Source organism: Pristiophorus japonicus, chromosome 20 (assembly GCF_044704955.1).
Source record: "Pristiophorus japonicus isolate sPriJap1 chromosome 20, sPriJap1.hap1, whole genome shotgun sequence".
NCBI classification, from domain to species: Eukaryota; Metazoa; Chordata; class Chondrichthyes; family Pristiophoridae; genus Pristiophorus; species Pristiophorus japonicus.
In genome coordinates this window covers 77,209,884-77,237,517 of record NC_091996.1, presented here as the reverse complement: position 1 = coordinate 77,237,517, position 27,634 = coordinate 77,209,884, and the positions used below count along the sequence as shown (strand labels likewise).

At 46.7% G+C, this 27,634-nt stretch overlaps 1 protein-coding gene, 1 long non-coding RNA gene and 1 other non-coding gene across 3 annotated transcripts in view; all 3 read left to right on the top strand.

The window, feature by feature from the left end:
• Window positions 1–27,634, top strand: part of LOC139232625 (uncharacterized) — a 973,018-nt gene that overhangs the window by 923,729 nt on the left and 21,655 nt on the right. The window lies entirely within an intron of this gene.
• Window positions 1,422–27,286, top strand: LOC139232972 (zinc finger protein 180-like). The gene is made up of 2 exons (XM_070863472.1): window positions 1,422–1,511; window positions 25,639–27,286. The coding sequence occupies exon 2, from the start codon at window positions 25,995–25,997 to the stop codon at window positions 27,003–27,005; it is 1,011 nt and encodes a 336-aa protein (XP_070719573.1). The 5' UTR covers window positions 1,422–1,511; window positions 25,639–25,994; the 3' UTR covers window positions 27,006–27,286.
• Window positions 20,723–20,804, top strand: trnas-aga (transfer RNA serine (anticodon AGA)). Its single transcript has one exon. It is a non-coding gene; the product is annotated as a tRNA-Ser (tRNA).

The following is a 27,634-nucleotide window of genomic DNA, read 5'->3' as shown; positions in this document are numbered from 1 at the left end:
TATTAGGACACAGCTAGAATATTCGCACAGTTCTGGTCACCACATCACCTTATTAGGGGAGCCCAGACTCACCCTATTGGATGAGTCTCACAGGCTGAACGACTGGTTGAAAGTGCATCCACACACACATGTTCCTGTTTTTACAAAGGCTGATGATAAGGTGATCCTGATCAATCCGGCGAATCTGTCAAATCTTGACGTGATGTTTGGCTTGAGTTTCCCAGCTGCAGATTCTCCCCTTCTAATACACTGCAAATAAATGGTGGTTACAAACATTGTTACTTTAAGTAGAAGCTGAAAATAGGTTCTTTTGTGCAGCAGATGTTCTCCATGTCCGCTCCGCCATTACACGCACTGCGCATGCTCCAAACACAGCCTGGTTCCACGTTTGTGCATTGGGCCCCTGTAGTCTGGGTTTGGCACAATCTCCGTCGTGGCAAATGCTGGGTAAATGCACCACCATCGAAAGGCTATGTTAGTGAATTGAAGAGGATTTACTGTGATTGAAAGGCTGCATTAGAGGGAGCAGCGTGCGCCAGCCTGGCCCGGAAATCAGCGCAGTCCCGGACTGCAAGACCATCAGCAGGCCAGGGCCATCTCAGAGAGTAGCGTGTGGCGGCACACCACTGCAGGAGGACAACGGCTGCGAAGTCAGGTCGCTGATTGCAATGCAGGCAGGCACAGCAGGAGGGGCGAAGGAGCAAGAGTTTGTAGAAGGAAGTGACCAGGGCCCAGGAGAGGTGAGGGCCCAGGGGCAGCACGGCCCAGCCCACACTGCTATATGTGCGCGCGCTCGGTCCGTGCAGTAGAGCTGGTCGCCAGTCGTCCTGGGTATTCATTGCCACTGGACCAAGACCTAGCTGTGTCAAGCCGGTGTGGTGGCTGGTGTACAACGGTCACACACAGGCATCTCCTACCCTTCAACATGTAGTTCGGGATCTGGAATCTTCGGTCCTTCATTGAAACACCTGTGAACTCAACCTTTTTAGCGTGGAAGCAAGTCAGCCTCGCTTCGAGGGACTGCCGATGATGATTACTTTAAGTACAGGATAGAAATTCAGACAATTCTAGATTGTATACAACATTCTGTCCCCCCGGGGCCTGTCACCGGGAGAAAGCCCCGCAGCTGCCCCCCGCCCGGGGAAAGGCCGGAGCCGCAGGTTGTTGTTCGGGGCCTGAGGCCCACAGCGGGTGTGTGTGAAGCGGATAATGTGGAGTGCTGTTTCGTGGGCGGGTGGGGCCTGGGCCCGCACTCGGTGTGTGTGAAGCCCGCGTCCCCCCGGGGTTTATTAACCCGCTCCCTCCGCCCATCTCTCAGCCGCTGCCTCAGACACAGCCGCCCCACCGCGCATGCTCAGCTCACACGGCCCAGGTGATTGACGGCGGCTCCGGGCCAATAGGAAGAGCGGGGGCGGGGCTGGAGGACCGAGCGGCGACAGTTGGTGGAGCCCACATGACGGAGACGGTGGGTTGTCGGCGCGGGGCAGGAATTGGAGCCGCGAGTGGGGCTGGTGAGCTTCATAAACCCCTGGTGTAGGGTCCAGGGCCCAATAACAGGCCAGAGGCTGAGCCCGGGTTTGTCCCGCCCGCCCGCCCGCGGGGACAGGGCCTCAGGCTCCCAGGGACACCCACACCCAATGTATTCTGGAAGGAAGAAAAATGGGAGGCTTTCTGAACCAAATGGTCCAATTTAAAGGTGACCACAAATCTGTGAGGGGCAGGGTCAGCTGATCAATCTGTTACAGTATTAATAGCAGTATAGATACAACAACAAGCTCATTATGGTCAACCTTTATCAGTCACTAGTTACACCTCAGATATTGAGGGTTGGGCTCCATTCTGGGCTCCACACTTTGAAAAGGACATCAATAATAACTTTCAAAACGATGAATGCTTCAAAGGGAAAATGGAAACATAGAAAATAGGTGCAGGAGTAGGCCATCCGGCCCTTCCAGCCTGCATCACCATTCAATACGATTATGGCTGATCATTCACCTCAGTACCCCCTTCCTGCTTTCTCTCCATACCCCTTGATCCCCTTTAGCCGTAAGGGCCACATCTAACTCCCTCTTGAATATATCCAATGAAAATGTTCCAGTGTTTTGGGGTAGGTGCAGGGAGTGGCTCTTTCAGTGAGTCGCACAGGCTCGATGGACCGATTGGTCTTCTGTGCTGTATGGTTCCTTGAAATGGTGACAGTCTGGGAGTGAGTGGTGAGGGAGAGCCCATCACCAAAACAGGAAAATAATAGATATATAGGGAGGGCCAGAGTGTATAAAGAGGTGACGAGAGCAAAGACACCCAAATAGAGTCAGCACCTTCAGGGGGAAACAATGAATGTAGAACTAATATGGCAGGGGGATGGGAACCTGTGCAGGGAGACAGAGGGAAGTAGAATGGGGGCAGAAGCAAAAGATAAAAAGAAGAAAAGTAAAAGTGGAGGGCAGAGAAACCCAAGGCAAAAAGCAAAAAGGGCCACATTACAGCAAAATTCTAAAGTGGCAAAGTGTGTTTAAAAAGACAAGCCTGAAGGCTCTGTGCCTCAGTGCGTGGAGTATTTGTAATAAGGTGGACGAATTAACTGCACAGACAGCAGTTAACGGATATGGCCTGATGGACTGCATCCCAGAGTACTTAAGGAGGTGGCATTGGAAACAGCGGATGCATTGACAGTCACTTTCCAACATTCCATAGACTCTGGATCAGTTCCTATGGAGTGGAGGGTAGCCAATGTAACCCCACTTTTTAAAAAAGGAGGGAGAGAGAAAACAAGGAATTATAGACCGGTCAGCCTGACATCGGTAGTGGGTAAAATGATGGAATCAGCGCATTTGGAAAGAGGTGACATGATAGGTCCAAGTCAGCATGGATTTGTGAAAGGGAAATCATGCTTGACAAATCTTTTGGAATTTTTTGAGGATGTTTCCAGTAGAGTGGACAAAGGAGAACCAGTTGATGTGATGTATTTGGACTTTCAGAAGCCTTTCGACAAGGTCCCACACAAGAGATTAATGTGCAAAGTTAAAACACATGTGATTGGGGGTAGTGTGCTGACGTGGATTAAGAACTGGCTGGCAGATAGGAAGCAAAGAGTAGGAGTAAATGGGTACTTTTCAGAATGGCAGGCAGTGACTAGTGGGGTACCGCAAGGTTCTGTGCTGGGGCCCCAGCTGTTTACATTGTACATTAATAATTTAGATGAGGGGATTAAATGTAGTATCTCCAAATTTACAGATGACACTAAGTTGGGTGGCAGTGTGAGCTGCGAGGAGGATGCTGTGAGGCTGCAGAGTGACTTGGATAGGTTAGGTGAGTGGGCAAATGCATGGCAGATGAAGTATAATGTGGATAAATGTGAGGTTATCCACTTTGGTGGTAAAAACAGACTATTATCTGAATGGTGACAGATTAGAAAAAGGGGAGGTGCAACGAGACCTGGGTGTCATGGTACATCATTCATTGAAGGTTGGCATGCAGGTACAGCAGGCAGTTACGAAAGCAAATGGCATGTTGGCCTTCATAGCGAGGGGATTTGAGTACAGGGGCAGGGAGGTGTTACGACAGTTGTACAGGGCATTGGTGAGGCCACACATGGAGTATTGTGCACAGTTTTGGTCTCCTAACCTGAGGAAGGACATTCTTGCTATTGAGGGAGTGCAGCGAAGGTTCACCAGACTGATTCCCAGGATGGCGGGACTGACAAATCAAGAGAGACTGGATCAACTGGGCTTGTATTCGATGGAGTTCAGAAGAATGAGAGGGGACCTCATAGAAACGTTTAAAATTCTGATGGGTTTAGGCAGGTTAGATGCAGGAAGAATGTTCCCAATGGGGAAGTCCAGAACCAGGGGTCACAGTCTAAGGATAAGGGGTAAGCCATTTAGGACCGAAATGAGGAGAAACTTCTTCACCCAGAGAGTGGTGAACCTGTGGCATTCTTTACCACAGAAAGTTGTTGAGGCCAATTCACTAAATATATTCAAAAAGGAGTTAGATGTAGTCCTTACTACTAGGGGGATCAAGGGGTATGGCGAGAAAGCAGGAATGGGGTACTGAAGTTGCATGTTCAGCCATGAACTCATTGAATGGCGCTGCAGGCTCGAAGGGCTGAATGGCCTACTCCTGCACCTATTTTCTATGTTTCTATGATGTAATTGGCATCACGGAGACATGGCTCCAGGGTGACCAAGGCTGGGAACTCTACATCCAGAGTTATTCAACATTCAGGAAGGATAGACAGAAAGGAAAAGAGGTGGGGTGGCATTGCTGGTAAAAGAGGAAATTAATGCAATACTAAGGAGGGACATTAGCTTGGATGATGTGGAATCGGTATGGGTGGAGCTGCGGAATACCAAAGGGCAGAAAGCGCTGGTGTGAGTTGTGTATAGACCAACAAACAGTAATAGTGAGGTTGGGGACAGCATCAAACAAGAAATTAGGGATGCATGCAATAAAGGTACAGCAGTTATCATGGGCGACTTTAATCTACATATTGATTGGGCTAACCAAACTGGTAGCAATGCGGTCGAGGAGGATTTCCTGGAGTGTATTTGGGATGGTTTTCTCGACCAAAATGTTGAGGAACCAACTAGAGAGCTGGTCATCCTAGACTGGGTGATGTGTAATGAGAAAGGACTAATTAGCAATCTTGTTGTGCGAGGCCCCTTGGGGAAGAGTGACTGTAATATGGTAGAATTTTTTATTAAGATGGAGGGTGATACAGTTAATTCAGAGACTAAGGTCCTGAACTTAAGGAAAGGTAATTTCGATAGTATGAGATGTGAATTGGCTGGAATAGACTGGCAAATGATACTTAAAGGGTTGACGGTGGATCGGCAACGGCAAACATTCAGAGATCACATGGATGAACTTCAACAATTGTACATCCCTGTCTGGAGTAAAAATAAAACGGGGAAACATAGAAAATAGGTGCAGGAGTAGGCCATTCGGCCCTTTGAGCCTGCACCACCATTCAATAAGATCATGGCTGATCATTCACCTCAGTACCCCTTTCCTGCTTTCTCTCCATACCCCTTGATCCCTTTAGCCGTAAGGGCCATATCTAATTCCCTCTTGAATATATCCAATGAACTGGCATCAACAACTCTCTGTGGTAGGGAATTCCACAGGTTAACAGGTCTGAGTGAAGAAGTTTCTCCTCATCTCAGTCCTAAATGGCTTACCCCTTATCCTTAGACTATGTCCCCTGGTTCTGGATTCCCCAACATCGGGAACATTCTTCCTGCATCTAGCCTGTCCAGTTCCGTCAGAATTTTATATGTTTCTATGAGATCCCCTCTCATCCTTCTAAACTCCAGTGAATAAAGGCCCAGTCAATCCAGTCTCTCCTCATATGTCAGTCCTGCCATCCCGGGAATCAGTCTGGTGAGCCTTCGCTGCACTCTCAATAGCAAGAACGTCCTTTTTCAGATGAGGAGACCAAAACTGAACACAATATTCCAGGTAACGCCTCACCAAGGCCCTGTACAACTGCAGTTGGACCTCACTGCTCCTATACTCAAATCCCCTAGCTATGAAGGCCAACATACCATTTGCCTTCTTCACTGCCTGCTGTACCTGCATGCCAACTTTCAATGACTGATGTACCATGACACCCAGGTCTCGTTGCACCTCCCCTTTTCCTAATCTGTTGCTATTCAGATAATATTCTGCCTTTGTGTTTTTGCCCCCAAAGTGGATAACCTCACATTTATCCACATTATACTGCATCTGCCATGCATTTGCCCACTCACCTAACCTGTCCAAGTCACCCTGCAGCCTCTTAGCGTCCTCCTCACAGCTCACACCGCCACCCAGTTTAGTGTCATCTGCAAATTTGGAGATATTACACTCAATTCCTTCATCTAAATTATTAAAATATATTGTAAATAGCTGGGTTCCCAGCACTGAGTCCTGCGGCACTCCACCAGTCACTGCCTGCCATTCTGAAAAGGACCCGTTTATCCCGATTCTCGGCTTCCTGTCTGCCAACCAGTTCTCGATCCACATCATTACCCCCAATACCATGTGCTTTAATTTTGCACACCAATCTCTTGTGTGGGACCTTGTCAAAAACCTTTTGAAAGTCCAAATACACCATATCCACTGGTTCTCCCTTGTCCACTCTACAAGTTACATCCTCAAAAAATTCCAGAAGATTTGTCAAGCATGATTTCCCTTTCATAAATCCATGTTGACTTGGACCGATCCTGTCAGTGCTTTCCAAATGCACTGTTATTTCATCTTTAATAATTGATTCCAACATTACACTTGGTCCCTTCATCCAAGTCGTTAATATAGATTGTAAATAGTTGGGTCCCACACTGATCCCTGTGGCACCCCAATAGTTACTAATTGCCAACCAGAGAATGAACCATTTATCTCAACTCTGTTTTCTGTAAGGTAGCCAATCCTCTACCCATGCACAATATTACACCCAACCCCATCACTTTTTATCTTGTGCAGTAACCTTTTATGTGACACCTTGTCAAATGCCTTCTCTAAGTCCAAATACACCACTTCCACTGGTTCCCCTTTATCCACCCTGTTCCTTACATCCTCAAACAATTCCAGCAAATTTGTCAAACATGACTTCCCCTTCATAAAATCCATGCTGACTCTGCCTGACTGAATTAAGCTTTTCCAATTGTCCTGCTACTGCTTCTTTAATAATGGACTGCAACATTTTCCCAACCACAGATGTTAGGCTAACTGGTTTATAGATTCCTGCTTTTTGTCTGCCTCCTATTTTAAATAGGGGCGTTACATTTGCAGTTTTCCAATCTGCTGGGACCTCCCCAGAATCCAGGCAATTTTAGTAAATTACAACCAATGCATCCACTATTCCTGCCGCTACTTCTCTTAAGACCCGAGGATGCAAGCCATCAGGTCCAGGGGATTTATCCGCCTTTAGTCCCATTATCTTACTGAGTACCACCTCTTAGTGATTGTGTTTGTGTTAAGTTCCCCCCACCGCCCCCCCCATAGCCCCTTGATGATCGATTGTTGGGATATTGTTAGTGTCCTCTACCGTAAAGACTGATACAAAATATTTGTTCAGAGTTTCTGCCATCTCCATGTTCCCCATTACTAATTCCCCGGTCTCGTCCTCCAAGGGACTAACATTTACTTTAGCCACTCTTTTCCTTTTTATATACCGATAGAAACTCTTGCTATCTGTTTTTATATTTCATGCTAGTTTACTTTCATAGTCTTTCTTCCCTTCCTTAATCATTTTTTTAGTCATTCTTTGTTGGCTTTTAAAAGCTTCCCAATCTTCTGTCCTCCAACTAGTTTTGGTCATTTTGTATGCCCTTGTTTTTAATTGGATACCGACCTTTATTTCTTTAATTAGTCACAGATGGCTATCTTTTCTTTGACACCTTTTCCTCCTCACTGGAATATATTTTTCTTGAGACTTGTGAAATATCTCCTTAAATGTACGCCATTGTTCATCAACCTTCCTACACTTTAATCTATTTTCCCAGTCCACTTTAGCCGACGTTGCCTTCATACCTTCATAGTCTCCTTTATTTAAGGTTAGTATGTTGGTTTGAGATCCAACTTTCTCACCCTCCATCTGAATTTGAAATTCAACCATGCTATGATCACTCAATCTCAGGGGATCCTTTACTAGGAGATTGTTTATTAATCCTGTTTCATTACACAGGAGGCAGGCTATCACAGGACCAGATCTATGATAGCCTGCTCCCTGGTTGGTTCCATTTCATACTGCTCAAGGAACCCGTCCCTTTGCACTCCATGACCAATTTGATTTGTCCAATCAATATGGAGGTTAACATAGAAACATAGAAAATAGGTGCAGGAGTAGGCCATTCGGCCCTTCGAGCCTGCACCACCATTCAATATGATCCTGGCTGATAAAGCAAGTTTAGTACCTCATTCCTGCTTTCTCTCCATACCCCTTAATCCCTTTAGCCATAAGAGCCACATCTAACCCCCTTTTGAATATATCGAACGAACTGACCTCAACAACTTTCTGTGGTAGAGAATTCCACAGGTTCACAATTCTCTGAGTGAAGAAGTTTCTCCTCATCTCACTCCTAAATGGCTTATCCCTTATCCTTAGACTGTGACCCCTGGTTCTGGACTTCCCCAACACTTATGATTATTGCTGTTCCCTTTTTACAAGCCCCACTATTGGTTGATACTCCGACCAACAGAGTTGCTACTGTTAGGGGGCCTATAGACTATGCACACCAGTGACTTTTTCCCCGTATTATTCCTTATTTCTACCCAAACTGTTTCAACATCCTGATCATTTGAGCCAATATCATTTCTCAGTATTGCAGTGATTCCATCCTTTATCGACCCAGCTACCCCACCTCCTTTTTCTTTCTGTCTGTCCTTCCGAATTGTCTAGTACCCCTGAATGTTTTGTTCCCAGTCTTGGTCACCTTGCAACCACGTCTCTGTTGGCTATCAGATCATACCTATTTGTATTTATTTGTGCCGACAGCTCATCTAATTTGTTATGAATGCTGCGTGCATTCAGATAAAGAGCTTTTAAATGTGTTTTCTTAAAACTTTCTCCTGCTATGGTCCCAGTTTCTGATACAGTCTTATGTTTATAGATTCTGTCCCTTCCTCATTGCTCTGGTTTTCGTTTCCCCCACTGCTACCCTGCTCTATTGCCTTCACCTTGTTCTTTGAGCTTGTAGGTTTCTGCTCACCTGAACACTTCCCCACCCCCACTAATTAGTTTAAAGCTCTCTCTGCATCCCAGTTATTCGGTTCGCCAGGACACTAGTCCCAGCATGTTTAAGTGGATTCCATCCCAACGGAACAGCTCCCGCTTACCCCAGTACTGGTGCCAGTGCCGCTGGAACCAAAACCCATTTCTCCCACACCAGTCTTTGAGCCACGAGTTTAGCTCTCTGATCTTATTTACCCTATGCAAATTTGCTCGTGGTTCGAGTTGTAATCCGAATTATTACCTTTGTGGTTCTTTTTAATTTGGCCCCTAGCTGTTCATAATCCCTTAGCAGAACCTTCTTGTCTGGCCTATGTATGTCATTGGTACCCACGTGAACCACGACAACTGGATCTACCCCCTCCCACTCCAGGTTCCTCTCCAGCCCTGAGGAGATGTCCTTAATCCTGGCACCGGGCAGGCTACACAGCATTCGGGACTCACGCTCACGGCTGCAGAGAACTGTATCTATCCCCCTAATGATACTGTCCCCTACTACTACAATGTTTCTTTTTACTCCCCCCACCCCCCTGCCGCTTGATTGTCCCCCTGTACCACGGGGCTGTGGTCAGTTTGATCATCCTCCCTGCAGTCTCTGCCCACGTCCACACAGGGAGTAAGAGCCTCGAGCCTAATGGACAAGAGCAAGGACCAAGGCTCCTCCATCACTACCTCCTGGATCCCCATACCTTCCTCACTTGTAGTCACACCATCCTGTCCTTGACCGCTAGCCAAATCTGAGTTAGTTAACCTAAGGGGTGTGACTAACCCCTGGAACACAGTGTCCAGGTAACTCTCCCCTTCTCGGACTCCAGCTCATCAACGCGGAGCCGAAGTTCCTCGAGCTGTAGACACTTGCTGCAGGCACGGTCACCGTGGACCTCAATGGGGTCCACCAGCTCCCACATGTTGCAGCACTGACACATCACCCGTCCTGCCATCTTAACGTATTTAATTCGTTCATTCCGTTTTTTTTTAGCCCCACCAATGCACAGAATTTCTAACCCTTGTAAAACACACATGACTGCTATTCTGTAAACAGTTGAATCATTAATTAAGCAAGAAAGGAGACATAATTCATCAACCAATCACTTCCCTGCTTTCCTGTGATGTCTGACGTAGTCACACAGTTCCACCTCGTTGCAGTCACCAACCTGCTTCCTGCAGTATCGAGCCCCCCGCCCTGCCCCGAGTATCGAGCCCCCGCGCTGCCTGTGGGTGGGGGGGTGGGGGATGAGGTGCTTACCTGAGATCGTGGTGGTCTGGAGCTAAACTAGATCAAACAATTAAGTAATCAAATTTAAAGAATAAAAAATTACGAATTAACTAATCAAATAAAGAAGGGTTAATAAAAACAGAAAAAGCTGGAAATCTCAGCGGGTCAGGCAGCATTTGTGGAGAGAAGCAGAGCCAATGTTTCGGGTCTGTGACCCTTTGTCAGAACTGGCAAAAGTTTCAAATGTAACAAGATTCTTAAGGAAGTGCTGGGGCCCTGAAAGGGGGAGGGGAGGACAGAACAAAAGGGAATATCTGTGATCGGGTGGGAGGCAGAAGAAATTTAAGAGAGAAAAGCGATGATGGACCAAACTGATACAGTAATGGCACAAGTTAGGAAACAAAAGATGAGTCTAGATAGGGTGTGAATGCCTGAATAATTACCAGCTGCCACGGGAAACTGGGAGAAGTTTGTAAAAAAAAAAGGAGAAAAGGGAACAAAATATGAGCAGAGATTATGGTCTGAAATTGTTAAACGATGTTGGTCCCGAAGGCTGTAAAGTGCCTAAACGAAAGATGAGGTGCCGTTCCTCGAGCTTGCATTGAGCTGCACTGGAACAGTGTAGGAGACCGAGGATGGACAGGTCGGAGTGGGAGTGGAGAATTAAAGTGACAGGGGAGTGGAAGCTCAGGGTCACACTTGCGGATTGAATGGCGGTGTTCTGCAAAGTGGTCACCCAATCTGCATTTGGTCTCCCCAATATAGAGGAGACCACATCGTGAGCAGCGAATACAGTATAGTAATTGAAAGAAGTACAAGTAAATCGCTGTTTCACCTGAAAGGAATGTTTGGGGCCCTGGAGAGTGGGAAGGGAGGAGGCAAAAGGGCAGGTGTTGCATCTCCTATGCCGTGGGAAGGGAAGGGGTTGCCGGGGGCGACTGCGGAATGGACCAGGGTATCGCGGAGGGAGCGGTCCCTTCGGAATGCTGGGAGGGGAAGATGTGATTGGTGGTGGGATCACGCTGGAGGTGGTGGAAATGGCGGAGGATGATCCATTGAATGTGGAGGCAGGTGGGGTGAAAGCTGTGGATAGAGGGTTGGCTAACTAACAGAAAACAGAGAGTGGAGATAAATGGGTCATTTTCCGATTGGCAAACAGTAATCAGTGGAGTGCCACAGGGATCGGTGCTGGGTCCCCAACAGTCTATATTGATGACTTGGATGAAGAGACCAAGTGTAATGTAGCCAAGTTTGCTGATGATACAAAGATGGGTGGGAAAGCAAATTGTGAGGAGGACACAAAAAATCTGCAAAGGGATATAGACAGACTAAGTGAGTGGGAAAAAATTTGGCAGATGTAGTATAATGTGGGAAAATGTGAGGTTATCCACCTTGGCAGCAATAATAGAAAAGCAAATTATTATTTAAATGGAGAAAAATTGCAAATTGCTGCAGTACAGAGAGACCTGGGGTCCTTGTGCATGAAACACAAATAGTTAGTTTGCAGGTACAGCAAGTAATCAGGAAGGCAAATGGAATATTGGCCTTTATTGCAAGGGGGATGGAGTATAAAAGCAGAGAAGTCCTGCTATAACTGTGCAGGGTGTTAGTGAGGCCACACCTGGAGTACTGCGTACAGTTTTGGTCTCTCTAAGGAAGGATATACTTGCATTGGAGGTTATTCAGAGAAGGTTCACTAGGTTGATTCCGGAGATGAGGGGGTTGATTTATGAAGATAGGTTGAGTAGGTTGAGCCTATACACTTGGAGTTCAGAAGAATGAGAGCTGATCTTATTGAAACTTATAAGCTAATGAGGGGGCTCGACAAGGTGGATGCAAAGAGGATATTTCCACTCATAGGGGAAACTAAAACTAGGGGACATAGTCTTAGAATAAGGGCCCCCCCATTTAAAACTGAGATGCAGAGAAATTTCTTCTGAGGGTTGTAAATCTGTGGAATTCTCTGCCCCAGAAAGTTGTGGAGGCTGGGTCATTGAATATATTTAAGGCGGAGATGGACAGATTTTTGAGCGATAAGGGTTATGGGGAGCGGGCAGGGAAGAGGAGTTGAGTCCATGATCAGACCAGCCATGATCTTATTGAATGGCGGAGCAAGCTTGAGGGGCCAAATGGCCAACTCCTTCTGCTATTTCTTATGTTCTTGTAAGGGGAAACCTATCGTGACTCTGAGAGGGAGGGGAAGGGGTGAGAACAGAAGTGCAGGAAATAAAACGGACACTGTCGAGGGCCATGTTAACCATGGCAGAGGGGAATCCTCGGATGAGGAAAAAGGAAGACATTTCAGAGGCACTATTGTGGAAGGTGACTGTCATCAGAGCAGATGCGACAGAGACGGAGAAACTGGGAGAATGGAATGGAATCCTTACAGGATGCGGAGTGGGAGGAAGTGTAGTCCAGGTAGCTGTGGGAGTCCGTGGGCTTATAGTGAATGTCTGTCAATAGTCTATCCTCAGAAATGGAGACACAGAAGTCGAGGAAGGGAAGAGTCAGAGATGGACCATGTGAAGGTGAGGGAAGGGTGGACATTGGATGCAAAGTGAATGATATTTTATAGTTTAAGGCGAAAGCAGGAGACGGCACCGATACAGTCATCAATGTACCGGAAAAAGAGGTGAGGGAAGGGAACCGAGTAGGACTGGAACACAGAATGTTCCCATATCCCAATCGAAAAGGCAGGCATAGCTAGGACCCATGCGGGTTCCCATAGCAACACCTTTAATTAGGAGGAAGTGAGTGGAGATAAAGGAGAAGTTGTTCAATGTGAGAACAAGTTCAGCTGGGCGGAGGTGGATGGGACTGGTTGGGCCTCTGCTCCAGGACGAAGCAGAGCACCCTCAGGTCATCCTGGTGGGGGATGGAAGTGTAGAGGGATTGGACATCCATAGTAAAAAGGAGACGGTTGGGGCCGGGAAACTGTTAAAGTGACGGAGGGCGTCAGGGGAGTCGTGGATGTAGGTGGGAAGAGACTGGACAAGGGGAGAAAAAATAGGAATAAATAAGTTTTGTGGGGCAAGAACAGGCTGAAATGATGGGTCTACCGGGGCAGCCCTGTTTGTGGATCTTGGGAAGGAGGGAGAAGGGCTGTATGGGGTTGGGAATCTATGAGATTGGTGGCTGTGGAGGGAAGATCTCCAGAGGAGATGAGGTCAGTGACGGTCGGGGAAATGAAGGCTTGATGATCAGTGGTGGGGTCATGGTCCGGGGGAGGTAGGAGGAAGTGTCAGAGAGTTGGCGATCAGCCTCTGCAAGGTAGAGGTCGGTTCGCCAAACAACAGCACCAGCCTTGTCAGCAGGTTTAATGACAATGTAGGGGTTGGATCTGAGTGAGCGGAGTGCTGCAAGTTCAGAGGGAGGGAGGTTGGAGGGAGTGAGGGGAGCAATGAGATGGCCGATGTCCCATCGGCAAATGGCAATGAAGAGATTTAGAGAGGACAAGAGGCCAGAGGGAGGGGTCCAGGTAGAGCGAGAATTCTGAAAACGGGAGAAAGGGTCAGCTGTGCAGGGGGAAGACTCCTGGCCGAAGAAGTGGGCACGGAGGCAAAGGCAGCATAAAAAGAGCTCAGCATCGTGCCGAGCTCGAAATTCATTGAGGTGGGGGCATAAGAGGATGAAGCTCAGGCAGTTCAGGGTCAGAGAGGGGAAGGTCAGAGGGGATTGTGAAAACATGGCAGTGGGTGAGATTGGAAGAAGGGATGGGTTCAGAGGGAAGTGAAGGGGAAGAAGGTTCCGAAGAGCCGTTGGTGTCCAAGACTTGTTGAAGAAAGAAGGTTAGATAGACAGGGCAGGGCAGGTGGTTTGCTCTAACTGCAGCTTGTGGGAGTTTGTGGGGAGCATGGCGATCCCGAGCGCCCACGTCGGTTGTAAGTGTCTGCAGCTCAAGTAAATTCGGCTCAGAGTTGTTGAGCTGGAGTATGAGGTGCAGACATTGCGGGACATCAGGGAGGTGGAGAGTTATCTGGTTACTTTATTCCAAGAGGCTGTCACACCCCTTGGGTTAAGTAATGCTTTAGAGTTCGTCAATGGTCAGGGACAGGAGGCAGGTATGGGGACCCAGGATGTAGTGATGGAGGAGCTAACAAGGAAAGGGATTACACATTAAATGGTCGGACACTGAGAAGTGTAGAGGAACAAAGGGATGTGGGATTGCATGTCCACAGATCCCTGAAGGTAGCAGGCTAGGTAGATAAGGTGGTTAAGAAGGCATACGGAATGCTTGCCTTTATTAGCCAAGGCATAGAGTATAAGAGCAGCAGGCTTATGCTTGAACTGTTTAAAACATTGGTTAGGATACAACTCGAGTACTGTGTGCAGTTCTGGTCACCGCATTACAGGAAGGATGTGATTGCACTGGAGAGGGTACAGAGGAGATTGACGAGGATGTTTCCGGGTGTGGAGAATCTTAGCTATGAGGACAGATTGGATAGGCTGGGTTTGTCTTCCTTGGAACAGAGGAGGCTGAGGGAAGACATCATTGAGGTGTATAAAATTATGAGGGGCTTAAATATAGTGGATAGGAAGGACCTATTTCCCTTAGCAGAGGGGTCAACAACCAGGCGGCATAAATTTAAAGTAATTGGTAGAAGGTTTAGAGGAGATTTGAGGGGAAATTTCTTCCCGCAGAGGGTTGTGGGGGTCTGGAACTCACTACCTGAAAGGGTGGTAGAGGCAGAAACCCTCACCACATTTAAACAGCACCTGGATGTGAACTTGAAATACCGTATCCTGCAGGGTTACGGACCGAGAGCTGGAAAGTGGGATTAGGCTGGAGTGCCTCTTGTTGGCCGGCACGGACACGATGGGTTGAAATGGCCTCCTTCCATGCTGTAAACTTCTATGATTCTATTTAAGAAAAGAGGGAGAGAGAAAATGTGGAACTACAGACCAGTTAGCCTGACATCAGTAGCAGGGAAAATGCTAGAATCTATTATTAAGGACATGGTAACAGGGTATTTAGATAGTAATAATAAGATTGGGCAGAGTCAACATGGATTTATGAAAGGGAAATCATGTTTGACAAATCTGTTAGTTTTTGAGGTTGTAACTAGCAGAATAGATAAGGGAGAACCAGTGGATGGGGTGTATTTGGATTTTCTGAAGGCATTTGATAAGGTGCCACATAAGAGGTTATTGAATAAATGAAGGCTCATGGGATTGGGGGTAAAATACTAGCATGGATTGAGGATTGGTTAACGGAGAGAAAACAGAGGGTTGGAATAAACGGGTCATTTTCGGGTTGGCAGGCTGTAACTAGTGAGGTACCCCATGGATCGGTGCTTGGGCCCCAGCTATTCACAATCGATATCAATGATTGGGATGAAGGGACCCAATGTAACACAGGTTGAACCTCTCCAGTCCGGCAACCTCGGAACCTGACCGGTGCCGGACCAGAAAATTTTCTGGACCACGGGAGATTACACAGACCCCAGACTTAAAAATCCCATTGTCAGCAAAGTTTCCGGACAGGTTTCTGCTCCATTCACTGGAATCCAGGTCAGAGTCCAGTTGACACGAGATGTCGTGCAGCTGTTGCCCAGAGCTCTCCGTTAGAAAAAGCAAAACCAAACCACACAGAGGCATTACAGTTAAACAAGATAAAGTGCACTGCTGACCTGGGGCCGGCTGCTCCTCCTCTCCTCGCCGCCTCCAGTGCTCCTCCCCCACCCCCCACCCCCAGGTCAGGCCCATGTCCCGGGGGGGGAGGTGGCACACTGTGTCCTGTGTCCCGGGGGCGGCACGCTGTGTCCTGGGGGGTGGGGTGGTGGATGTACACTGTGTCCCGGGGCCAGCCGCTGCCCCTCCCCGGTTGGATTGGCGTGGAGAGGGAGCCAGGAGTGCGGCAGCCAACCGAGGCTCCGAAGTTGGGCCCGAAATGCTGCGCAACGACTCGGCTGCATTCTGCGCATGTACTTTGCAGTTGGGCCTCGGTCAGCTGCTGCGCTCCTCGCTCCTCCTCCGACATATGGTGGGGGGGAGGGGGGGGGGAGCTGTGGGTGGAGAGTAGAGGAGCACAGCCAGCCCCAGGATGCAGCAGGTCGCGACCTCTCGTCGGGAATGATGCCGGACCAGGGAGGTTGCCGGACCAGGGAGGTTCAGCCTGAATATCCAAGTTTGCTGATGAGACAAAGCTAGGTGGGAATATAAGTTGTGAGGAAGATGCAACGAGACTTCAAGGAGATATAGGCAGTCTATAATTGAATGGGTAAGAACATGGCAACTGAAATATAATGTGGAGAAATGTGAAGTTATCCACTTTGGTAGGAAAAATAGAAAAGCAGAGTATTTTTTAAAGGTGAGAGATTGGGAAATGTTGGTGTTCAGAGGGACCTGGCTGTCTTTGTACATAAATCACCTGAAAGTTAACATGCAAGTTGAGCACGAAATTAAGAAAGCAAATGGTACGTTGGCCTTTATTACAAGAGGATTTGAGGATAAGAGTAAAGATGTCTTACTGCAGTTATCTAGAGCCCCGGTGAGACCACACCTGCAGTTTTGGTCTCCTTACCTAAGGAAGGATATACTTGCCATAGCGGGAGTGCAATGAAGATTCACCAGACTGCTTCCCGGGATTGGGGGTGGGGGGGCGGGGTGTTGCCCTATGAGGAGAGATTGAACAGACTGGGCCTATATTCTCTGGAATGTATAAGAATGAGAGGTGACCTCATTGAAACATATAAAATTCAGGGTGAATGTTTCCCCTGGCTGTGCAGTCGAGAACCAGGGGTCGCAGTTTCAGAATAAGGGGTCGGCCATTTAGGACTGAGATGAAGAGACATTTCTTCACTCCGAGGGTGGTGAATCTTTGGAATTCTCTACCTCAGTCGTTGAGTATATTCAAGGTAGAGATCAATAGATTTTTGAATATTCGGGGAATCAAAGGAGATGGGGATAGTGCAGGAAAGTGGAGTTGAGATAAAAGATTAGCCATGATCTCATTGAATGGCGGAGCAGGCTCGAGGGGCGATAAAGCCTACTCCTGCTGCTGTTTCTTATGTTCTTTATTTCTGTAAGACAGGAGGAGACTAATTGATGTCCTGTTACCCACTGCTCCATTTTGGGCCTTTTCTCCTTTCTCACTCTAGACTATCTCAGTTTTTATACATTCGGTTACTCTCATGGACAAGTCCCAGCTCCCCATACCTTCCAGGGTGCCTCTCCTAGCCTTGGGATCTAGGGAAGGTACTGGGAAAATACCAATGAGAGAAGCGATACTAAAAATAATTCAATGGGAAAAATAATTCGCTATTAGTTTGGTGTGATTTTATTTATATGGATTTCCAGAAGATATTTGATCAAGTCCCACATAAGAGAGTGTTATCTAAGGTAGAAGCCGACAGAATTGAAGCACATTATTGACCTGGTTAGGAAATTGGCTAAACGGCAGGAGAAAGAGAGTCGAGATAATGGGCAGGTACAGCAAGGGAAAGATATAGAGCAAAGCTCCCTCGACTCTGTTCCCCCAAAAGCACCCAGGGCAGGTACAGCATGGGATAGATACAGAGCAAAGCTCTCTCTACATAGTTCCAGTAAGAGTTCAGAGTGCATAAGGGATGAGTTCCTTGAGCAGTATGTAATGGAACCAACCAGGGGGCAGGCTATCTTAGATCTGGTCCTGTGTAATGAGACAGGATTAATCAATAATCTGTTAGTAAAGGATCCCTGGGAATGAGTGATCATAGCATGGTTGAATTTCAAATTCAGATGGAGGGTGAGAAAGTTGGATCTCAAACCAGTGTTCTAAGCTTAAATAAAGGAGACTATGAAGGTATGAGGGCAGAGTTGGCTAAAGTGGACTGGGAAAATAGATTAAAGTGTAGGACGGTTGATGAACAATGGCGTACATTTAAGGAGCCATTTCACAACTCTCAAGAAAAATATATTCTAGTGAGGAGGAAAGGGTGTAAAAGAAAAGATAGCCATCCGTGGCTAACTAAAGAAATAAAGGACGGTATACAATTAAAAACAAGGGCATACAAAGTGGCCAAAACTAGTGGGAGGAAAGAAGATTGGGAAGCTTTTAAAAGCCAGCAAAGAATGATTAAGAAAATGATTAAGAAAGGGAAGATAGACTATGAAAGTAAACTAGCACAAAATATAAAAACAGATAGCAAGAGTTTCTATAGATATATAAAAAGGAAAAGAGTGGCTAAAGTAAATGTTGGTCCCTTAGAGGACGAGACCGGGGAATTAGTAATGGGGAACATGGAAATGGCAGAAACGCTGAACAAATATTTTGTATCAGTCTTTATGGTAGAGGACATTAAAAATATCCCAACATTGGATAGTCAAGGGGCTGTAGGGGGGGGAGGAACTTATCACAATCACTAAGGAGGTGATAATCAGTAAGATAATGGGACTAAAGGCAGATAAATCCCCTGGACCTGATGGCTTGCATCCTAGGGTCTTAAGAGAACGAGCGGCAGGGATAGTGGATGCATTGGTTGTAATTTACCAAAATTCCTTGGCTTCTGGGGAGGTCCCAGCAGATTGGAAAACTACAAATGTAACACCCCGATTTAAAAAAAGGAGGCAGACAAAAAGCAGGAAATATAGACCAGATAGCATACCATCTGTGGTTGGGAAAATGTTGGAGTCCATTATTAAAGAAACAGTAGCAGGACATTTGGAAAAGCAAAATTCGGTCAGGCAGATTCAGCATGGATTTATGAAGGGGAAGTCATGTTTGACAAATTTGCTGGATGTAACTAACATGGTGGGTAAAGGGGAACCAGTGGATGTGGTGTATTTGGACTTCCAGAAGGCATTTGACAGGGTGCCACATAAAAGGTTACTGCACAAGATAAAAGTTCACTGGGTTGGGGGTAATATATTTGCATGGATAGAGAATTGGCTAACTAACAGAAAACAGAGAGTTGGGATAAATGGTTCATTCTCTGGTTGGCAATCAGTAACTAATGGGGTGTTGCAGGGATCAGTGCTGCGACCTCAACTATTTACAATCTATATTAATGACTTGGAAGAAGGGACCGAGTGTAACGTAGCCAACTTTGCTGATGATGCAAAGATGGGAGGAAAAGCAATGTGTGAGGAGGACACAAAAATCCTGCAAAAGGACAGACAAAGTGAGTGGGCAAAAATTTGACAGATGGTGTATAATGTTGGAAAGTGTGAGGTCATGCACTTTGGCAGAAAAAAATCAAAGAGCAAGTTATTATTTAAATGGAGAAAAATTCCAAAGTGCTGCAGTACAGCGGGATCTGGGGGTACTTGTGCATGAAACACAAAAGGTTAATATGCAGGTACAGCGAGTGATCAGGAAGGCCAATGGAATCTTGGCCTTTATTGCAAAGGGGATGGAGTATAAAAGCAGGGAAGTCTTGCTACAGTTATACAGGGTATTGGTGAGGCCACACCTAGAATACTGCGTACAGTTTTGATTTCCATATTTAAGAAAAGATATACTTGCATTGGAGGCTGTTCAGAGAAGGTTCACTAGGTTTATTCCGGAGATGAGGGGGTTGACTTATGAGGAAAGGTTGAGTAGGTTGGGCCTCTACACATTGGAGTTCAGAAGAATGAGAGGTGATCTTATCGAAATGTATAAGATTATGAGGGGGCTTGACAAGGTGGATGCAGAGAGGATGTTTCCACTGATGGGGGAGACGAGAACTAGGGAGCATAATCTTAGAATAAGGGGCCGCCCATTTAAAACGGAGCTGAGGCAGAATTTCTTCTGAGGGTTGCAAATCTGGAAGCTGGGACATTGAATAAATTTAAGACAGATAGACAGTTTCTTAACCGATAAGCGAATAAAGGGTGAAGGGGATAAAGGGTTATGGGAAGCAGGCAGGGAAGTGATCGGATCAGCCATGATCGCATTGGCTGGCGGAGCAGGTTCGAAGGGCCGTATGGCCTGCTCCTGCTCCTATTTCTTATGTTCCTTTGTTCTTATGTTCTATACTCTCTCATCAGACACTTCCAGGGCAGGGACAGCAAGGGTTAGATACAGCGTAAAGATCCCTGTGCACTGTCCCATCAAACAGGGCAGGTATAGCACGGGTAGATAGAGAAAATCTCCCTCTATACCTTCCCATCAATCACTCCCAGGGCAGGTGCAGCACAGTTTAGAAACAGAGCAATACTTGCTCTGCAATTACCATCAAAAACTCCCAGGGCAAGTACAGCATCATTTAGGTACAGAGTAAAGCTCCCTCTACACTGTCCCATCAGACATTCTAGGGCAGGTACAGAAAGGGTTATAATACAGAGTAAATCTCCCTCTACAATGTCCCATCAAACACTCCAGGGCAGTTACAGCACGGGATAGATACAGAGCAAAGCTCCCTCTACACTGTCGCATCAAACACTCCCAGGGCAGATACAACACAGGGTTAGATACAGAGCAAAGCTTCCTCTACACTGTCCCATCAAACACTCCCAGGCGGGTAAGCATGGGTTTGATGCAAAGAAAATATCCCTCTACACTGTCCCATCAAACACTCCCAGGGCAAGTACAGCATTGCATAGATACAGAATAAAACTCCATCTACACTGCACCGTCAAGCAATCCCAGGGCAGATGCAGCATGGCTTAGATGCAAAGAAAAGCTCCCTCCAACATTGTCCTTTCAAACGCTCCCGTGGCAGGTACAGCACAGGGTTAGTACAGAGTAATGCTCCCTCTACACTGTCCCATCAAACAGGGAAGGTACAGCACCGGTTAGATAGAGAAAAGCTCCCTTTATACCTTCCCATCAATTACTCCATGGGCAGGTGCAGCATAGTTTAGACGCAGAGTAAAACTTGCTCTGCACAGTAGTCGTGGCCGAGTGGTTAAGGCGATGGACTAGAAATCCATTGGTGGTTCCCAGCGCAGGTTTAAATCCTGCCGACTACGGTTCTGAGCATTTCTAATCAGAGTAGAGGGAGCAGGATAGTTAGAATAAATACGTGTCTTGAGCAGTGGTGCAAGAGGGAGGGATTCAAATTCCTGGGACATTGGAACCAGTTCTGGGGGAAGTGGGACCTGTACAAAAGGGAAGGTCTGCACTTAGGCAGGACTGGAACTGATGTCCTGGGGGTAACATTTGCTAATGCAGTTTGGGAGTGTTTAAACTAATATGGCAGGGGGATGGGAACCTATGCAGCAAGACAGGGAGAAGTAGTATGGAGTCAGAAACAGATGGTAGAAAGGTAAAAAGCAATAGTGGGAGGCCGAGTAAACAAAGGCAAGAAACAAATAGGGCCACACTACATCATAATTCTAAAAGGACAAAGGGTGTTAAAAAAAATAAGTCTGAAGGCTTTGTGTCTTAATGCAAGGAGGATCTGTAATAAGGTGGATGAATTAACAGTGCAAATAGATGTTAACAAATATGATGTGATTGGGATTACAGAGATGTGGCTCCAGGATGATCATTGCTGGGAACTCAACATCCAAGGGTATTCAACATTCAGGAAGGATAGAATAAAAGGAAATGAGGTGGGGTAGCATTGCTGGTTAAAGAGAAGATTAATGCAATAGTTAGGAAATACAATAGCTTGGATGATGTGGAATCTATACGGGTAGAGTTGCAGAACACCAAAGGACAAAAAACGTTAGTGGGAGTTGTGTACAGACCTCCAAACAGTAGTAGTGATGTTGGGGTGGGCATCAAACAAGAAATTAGGGGTGCATGCAATAAAGGTGCAGCAGTTATCATGGGTGCCTTTAATATGCATATAGATTGGGCGAACCAAACTGGAAGCAATACGGTGGAGGAGGATTTCCTGGAGTGCATAAGGGATGGTTTTCTCGACCAATATGTCGAGGAACCAACTAGGGGGAAGGCCATCTTAGACTGGGTGTTGTGTAATGAGAGAGGATTAATTAGCAACCTCGTTGTGCGAGGCCCCTTGGGGACCATAATATGGTGGAATTCTACATTAGGATGGAGAATGAAACAGTTAATTCAGAGACCATGGTCCAGAACTTAAAGAAGGGTAACTATGAAGGTATGAGGCGTGAATTGGCTAAGATAGATTGGCGAATGATACTTAAGGGATTGACAGTGGATGGGCAATGGCAGACATTTAGAGACTGCATGGATGAACTACAACACTTGTACATCCCTGTCTGGCGTAAAAATAAAAAAGGAAGGTGGCTCAACCGTGGCTATCAAGGGAAACCAGGGATAGTATTAAAGCCAAGGAAGTGGCATACAAATTGGCCAGAAATAGCAGCGAACCCGGGGACTGGGAGAAATTTAGAACTCAGCAGAGGAGGACAAAGGGTTTGATTAGGGCAGGGAAAATAGAGTACGAGAGGAAGCTTGCAGGGAACATTAAAACGAACTGCAAAAGCTTCTATCGATATGGAAAGAGAAAAAGGTTAGTAAAGACAAACGTAGGTCCCTTGCAGTCAGAATCAGGGGAAGTCATAACGGAGAACAAAGAAATGGCAGACCAATTGAACAAGTACTTTGGTTCGGTATTCACTAAGGAGGACACAAACAACCTTCCGGATATAAAAGGGGTCAGAGGGTCGAGTAAGAAGGAGGAACTGAGGGAAATGCTTATTAGTCGGGAAATTGTGTTGGGGAAATTGATGGGACTGAAGGCTGATAAATCCCCAGGGCCTGATGGACTGCATCTCAGAGTACTTAAGGAGGTGGCCTTGGAAATAGCAGATGCATTGACCGTCATTTTCCAACATTCCATAGACTCTGCATCAGTTCCTATGGAGTGGTAGGTAGCCAATGTAACCCCACTTTTTAAAAAAGGAGGGAGAGAGAAAACGGAATTGTAGACCGGTCAGCCTGACATCGGTAGTGGATAAAATGATGGAATCAATTATTAAGGATGTCATAGCAGCGCATTTGGACAGAGGTGACATGATAGGTCCAAGTCAGCATGGATTTGTAAAAGGGAAATCATGCTTGACAAATCTTCTGGAATTTTTTGAGGATGTTTCCAGTAGAATGGACAAGGGAGAACCAGTTGATGTGGTGTATTTGGACTTTCAGAAGGCTTTTGACAAGGTCCCACACAAGAGATTAATGTGCAAAGTTAAAGCACATGGGATTGGGGGTAGTGTGCTGACGTGGATTGAGAACTGGTTGTCAGACAGGAAGCAAAGAGCAGGAGTAAATGGGTACTTTTCAGAATGGCAGGCAGTGACTAGTGGGGTACCGCAATGTTCTGTGCTGGGGCCCCAGCTGTCTACATTGTACATTAATGATTTAGACGAGGGGATTAAATGTAGTATCTCAAAATTTGCGGATGACACTAAGTTGGGTGGCAGTGTGAGCTGCGAGGAGGATGCTATGAGGCTGCAGAGTGACTTGGATGGGTTAGGTGAGTGGGCAAATGCATGGCAGATGAAGTATAATGTGGATAAATGTGAGGTTATCCACTTTGGTGGTAAAAACAGAGAGACAGACTATTATCTGAATGGTGACAGATTAGGAAAAGGGGAGGTGCAAAGAGACCTATGTGTCATGGTACATCAGTCATTGAAGGTTGGCATGCAGGTACAGCAGGCGGTTAAGAAAGCAAATGGCATGTTGGCCTTCATAGCGAGGTGATTTGAGTACAGAGGCAGGGAGGTGTTACTACAGTTGTACAGGGCCTTGGTGAGGCCACACCTGGAGTATTGTGTACAGTTTTGGTCTCCTAACTTGAGGAAGGACATTCTTACTATTGAGGGAGTGCAGCGAAGGTTCACCAGACTGATTCCTGGGATGGCGGGACTGACATATTAAGAAAGACTGGATTAACTGGGCTTGTGTTCACTGGAGTTCAGAAGAATGAGAGGGGATCTCATAGAAACGTTTAAAATTCTGACGGGTTTGGACAGGTTGGATGCAGGAAGAATGTTCCCAATGTTGGGGAAGTCCAGAACCAGGGGTCACAGTCTAAGGATAAGGGGTAAGCCATTTAGGACCGAGATGAGGAGAAACTTCTTCACCCAGAGAGTGGTGAACCTGTGGAATTCTCTACCACAGAAAGTTGTTGAGGCCAATTCACTAAATATATTCAAAAAGGAGTTAGTTGTAGTCCTTACTACTAGGGCGATCAAGAGGTATGGCGAGAAAGCAGGAATGGGGTACTGACGTTGCATGTTCAGCCATGAACTCATTAAATGGCGGTGCAGGCTAGAAGGGCCGAATGGCCGACTCCTGCACCTATTTTCTATGTTTCTATTACCATCAAACACTCCCAGGACAAATACAGCATGGTTTAGGTCGAGTAAAGCTCCTAGATATGGCGTAAAGGTCCCTCTACCCTGGTCCGTGAAACAGTTCATGGGCAGGTACTACACGGATTACATACAGAGTAAAGCTCCCTCTGCTCTGTCCTATCAAACATTCCCAGGCAGATACAGCAAGAGTTAGATACAAAGTAAAGCTCCATGTACTGTCCATTAAACACTCCCAGGATGGGACAGCTCGGGTTAAATACAAAGCAATGATCCCTCTACATTGTCCTAGCAAGCATTCCCAGGGCAGGTACAGCACGCGTTAGATACCGAGGAAAGTTCCCTCTACACTGTCCCATCGAACACTCCCAGGGCAGGTACAGCAGGGGATAGAAACCGAGCAAAGTCCCCTCTGCACTGTCCCATCAAACACTCTCAGGGCAGGTACAGCACGGGTTAGATACAGAATAAAGCTCCATCCGCACTGTTCCTTCAGGAGATGTTGAGGAAGGGGAACCAGTGAGTGTAGAACTGAACCCAGCCAGAGTCAGCACCTTCAGGGGAGGGGAACCAGTGAGTGATTGTGATTGTGGTATGTTCCTTCCCCCCTTTAGCCCCTTGACTATCCAATGTTGGGATATTTTTAGTGTCCTCTACTGTAAAGACCGATACAAAATATTTGTTCAGAGTTTCTGCCATTTCCATGTTCCCCATCACTGATTCCCCAGTCTCGTCCTCTAAGGGACCAACATTTACTTTAGCCACTCTTTTCCTTTTTATATACCTGTAGAAACGCTTGCTATCCGTTTTTATATTTTGTGCTAGTTTACTTTCATAACCTATCTTCCTTAATAATTTTTTAGTCATTCTTTGGCTTTTAAAAGCTTCCCAATCTTCTATCATCCCACTAGTTTTGGCCACTTTGTATGCCCCTTTTTTTAAGAATATATTTTTCTTGAGAGTTGTGAATTATCTTCTTAAATGTACACCACTGTTCATCAACCGTCCTAAACTTTAATCTATTTTCCCAGTCCACTTTAGCCAGCTCTGCCCTCATAGCTTTGTAGTCTCCTTTATTTAAGCTTAGTACGCTGGTTTGAGATCCAACTTTCTCGCTCTCCATCTGAATTTGAAATTCAGCCATGCCAAGGGGATCCTTTTCTAGGAGATTGTTTATTAATCCTGTCTCATTACACAGCACCAGATCTAAGATAGCCTGCACTACAAAGGAGGAGAGGGCGAGGAATCCAGTGATTGTAGAATTAAACCCAGCTAGAGTCAGCACCATCAGGGGAGGAGAGGGAGAGGAACCAGTGAGTGTATTTCTGAACCCAGCCAGAGTTGGTGATGAAAACTGGGAGTGGAGGAGAAACGGTCTAGAGACGTGCGATGGGTTTGGATTTCAGCACAGCAGGAGGGACATTGTGGGGGACAGGGATTTACAGCTTTGGAAGAACAAGAGAGGAAAGAATGTTCCATGGAAACTAGATGTGTCTATTCTGAATTTCTGTCTTATACTGACAGTGATGAGTTTTGTTATCTCCTTTTACAGCATATTAGAAGGGGAGATTTTCAGACAGGAAACGCAAACCAAACATCGCAGCAAAATCTGATTCAATCGTTTCATCAAGACCTGAATATCATCATCCTTTGAAAGTGGAAGGAGAAATGTTTGTCTGTTCTGTCTGTGGGAAAAGATTTCAAATATCAGTGTGACTGGAAAGGCACTGAGACACACACACCCAAGTGAGTGTTCCAGTGCACTGCCTGTGGAAAGAGCTTTAACCAGTTACACAGCCTGAAAAAATATCGCACCATTCAAACGCGGAGAAACTGTAAACGTGTTGTGTGCGTGGGCGAGGCTTCAACTGATCGTCCAACCTGGAGAGACACAAGGACACCCGCACCATGGAGAAACCGTGGGAATGTGGTGACTGTGGGAAGGGATTCAGATCACCATCTGTGCTGGAAATTCACCGACGCAGTCACACTGGGGAGAGGCCATTCACCTGCCCCGTGTGTGGGAAGGGATTCACTCGGTCATCCAACCTTGTAGTTCACCAGCGAGTTCACACTGGGGAGAGGCCGTTCACTTGCTCAGAGTGTGGGAAGGGGTTCACTGGGTCATACAACCTGCTGATACACCAGCGGGTTCACACTAAGGAGAGGCCGTTCACCTGCTCTGTGTGTGGGAAGGGATTCACTCGGTCATACAACCTGCTGACACACCAGCGAGTTCACACTGGGGAGAGGCCGTTCACTTGCTCCGAGTGTGGTAAGCAATTCACTGGGTCATCCAACCTTGGAACTCACCAGCGAGTTCACACTGGGGAGAGACCGTTCACCTGCCCCATATGTGGAAAGGGATTCACTGGGTCATCCAACCTTGTAACTCACCAGCGAGTTCACGCTGGGGAGAGACCGTTCACCTGCTCGGAGTGTGGGAAGGGATTCACTCAGTTATCCACCCTGTTGACACACCAGCGAGTTCACACTGGGGAGAGGCCGTTCACCTGCTCTGAGTGTGGGAAGAGATTCACTCGGTCATACAACCTGCTGACACACCAGCGAGTTCACACTGGGGAGAGGCCGTTCACCTGCTCTGAGTGTGGGAAGGGATTCACTACGTCTTCCTACCTGCTGAAACACCAGCGAGTTCACACTGGGGAGAGGCCGTTCACCTGCTCTGAGTGTGGGAAGGGATTCACTACGTCTTCCTACCTGCTGACACACCAGCGAGTTCACACTGGGGAGAGGCCATTCACCTGCTCAGAGTGTGGGAAGCGATTCACTTGTTCATCCAACCTGCTGATACACCAGCGAGTTCACACTGGGGAGAGGCCGTTCACCTGCTCAGTGTGTGGGAAGGGATTGACTCAGTCATCCGACCTGCTGAGACATCAGCGAGTTCACAAGTGACTGCAAGGTTTGGAATCTGCTGTTAATCACATCCCGACTGAACTATGTTCATTCTGACAGTTGGGGTTTGTTTCTGCTGATGTTAATAACCCTATAACTGGGCTGGACTTCAATATTCTGGATATATTGCTGATGGTGTTCTCGGGGCTGCAGTGTCCATTTAAGAAACGCTGTGTGTTAACTTTCCCCTTAATTCAGTAACCCGCAACAGAAATTTGGTTTGCAATAAAATTATGAACTTTTACTTTAATCCTAAATTGATCTTTGGTACAAAATCTACAATAGTGTGTGAAAGTTTCCACTGAATAAAATCTCCAATTGGAAAGAGTTTGATGACAATTCTTACTGACTTGCACATTATACACAGTGGCCCCTCCATTATCCACCAGGAAGAAGGGGAATGGGAATTGGTGGGGAATCAGTGTCCCCAAATGTTGCCCCTCCCGTCTGGTGTAACAATCCCCTCAGCACGGGAATGGAGACAAGTCCAGACTAAAACTGTGCGCAGCACTCAGGTGTGGTCTTACCAACGCCCTGTACAGATGTAGCAGGACTTAACTACTTTTATAATCCATCCCCCTTGCAATAAAGGCCAAGTTTTTGCCTTCCTGATGACTTGCTGTACCTGC

Bases quoted from the DNA above. Each gene is read 5' to 3' on its own strand.
- LOC139232972 (XM_070863472.1), top strand. From the start codon at position 25,995: ATGGAGAAACCGTGGGAATGTGGTGACTGTGGGAAGGGATTCAGATCA.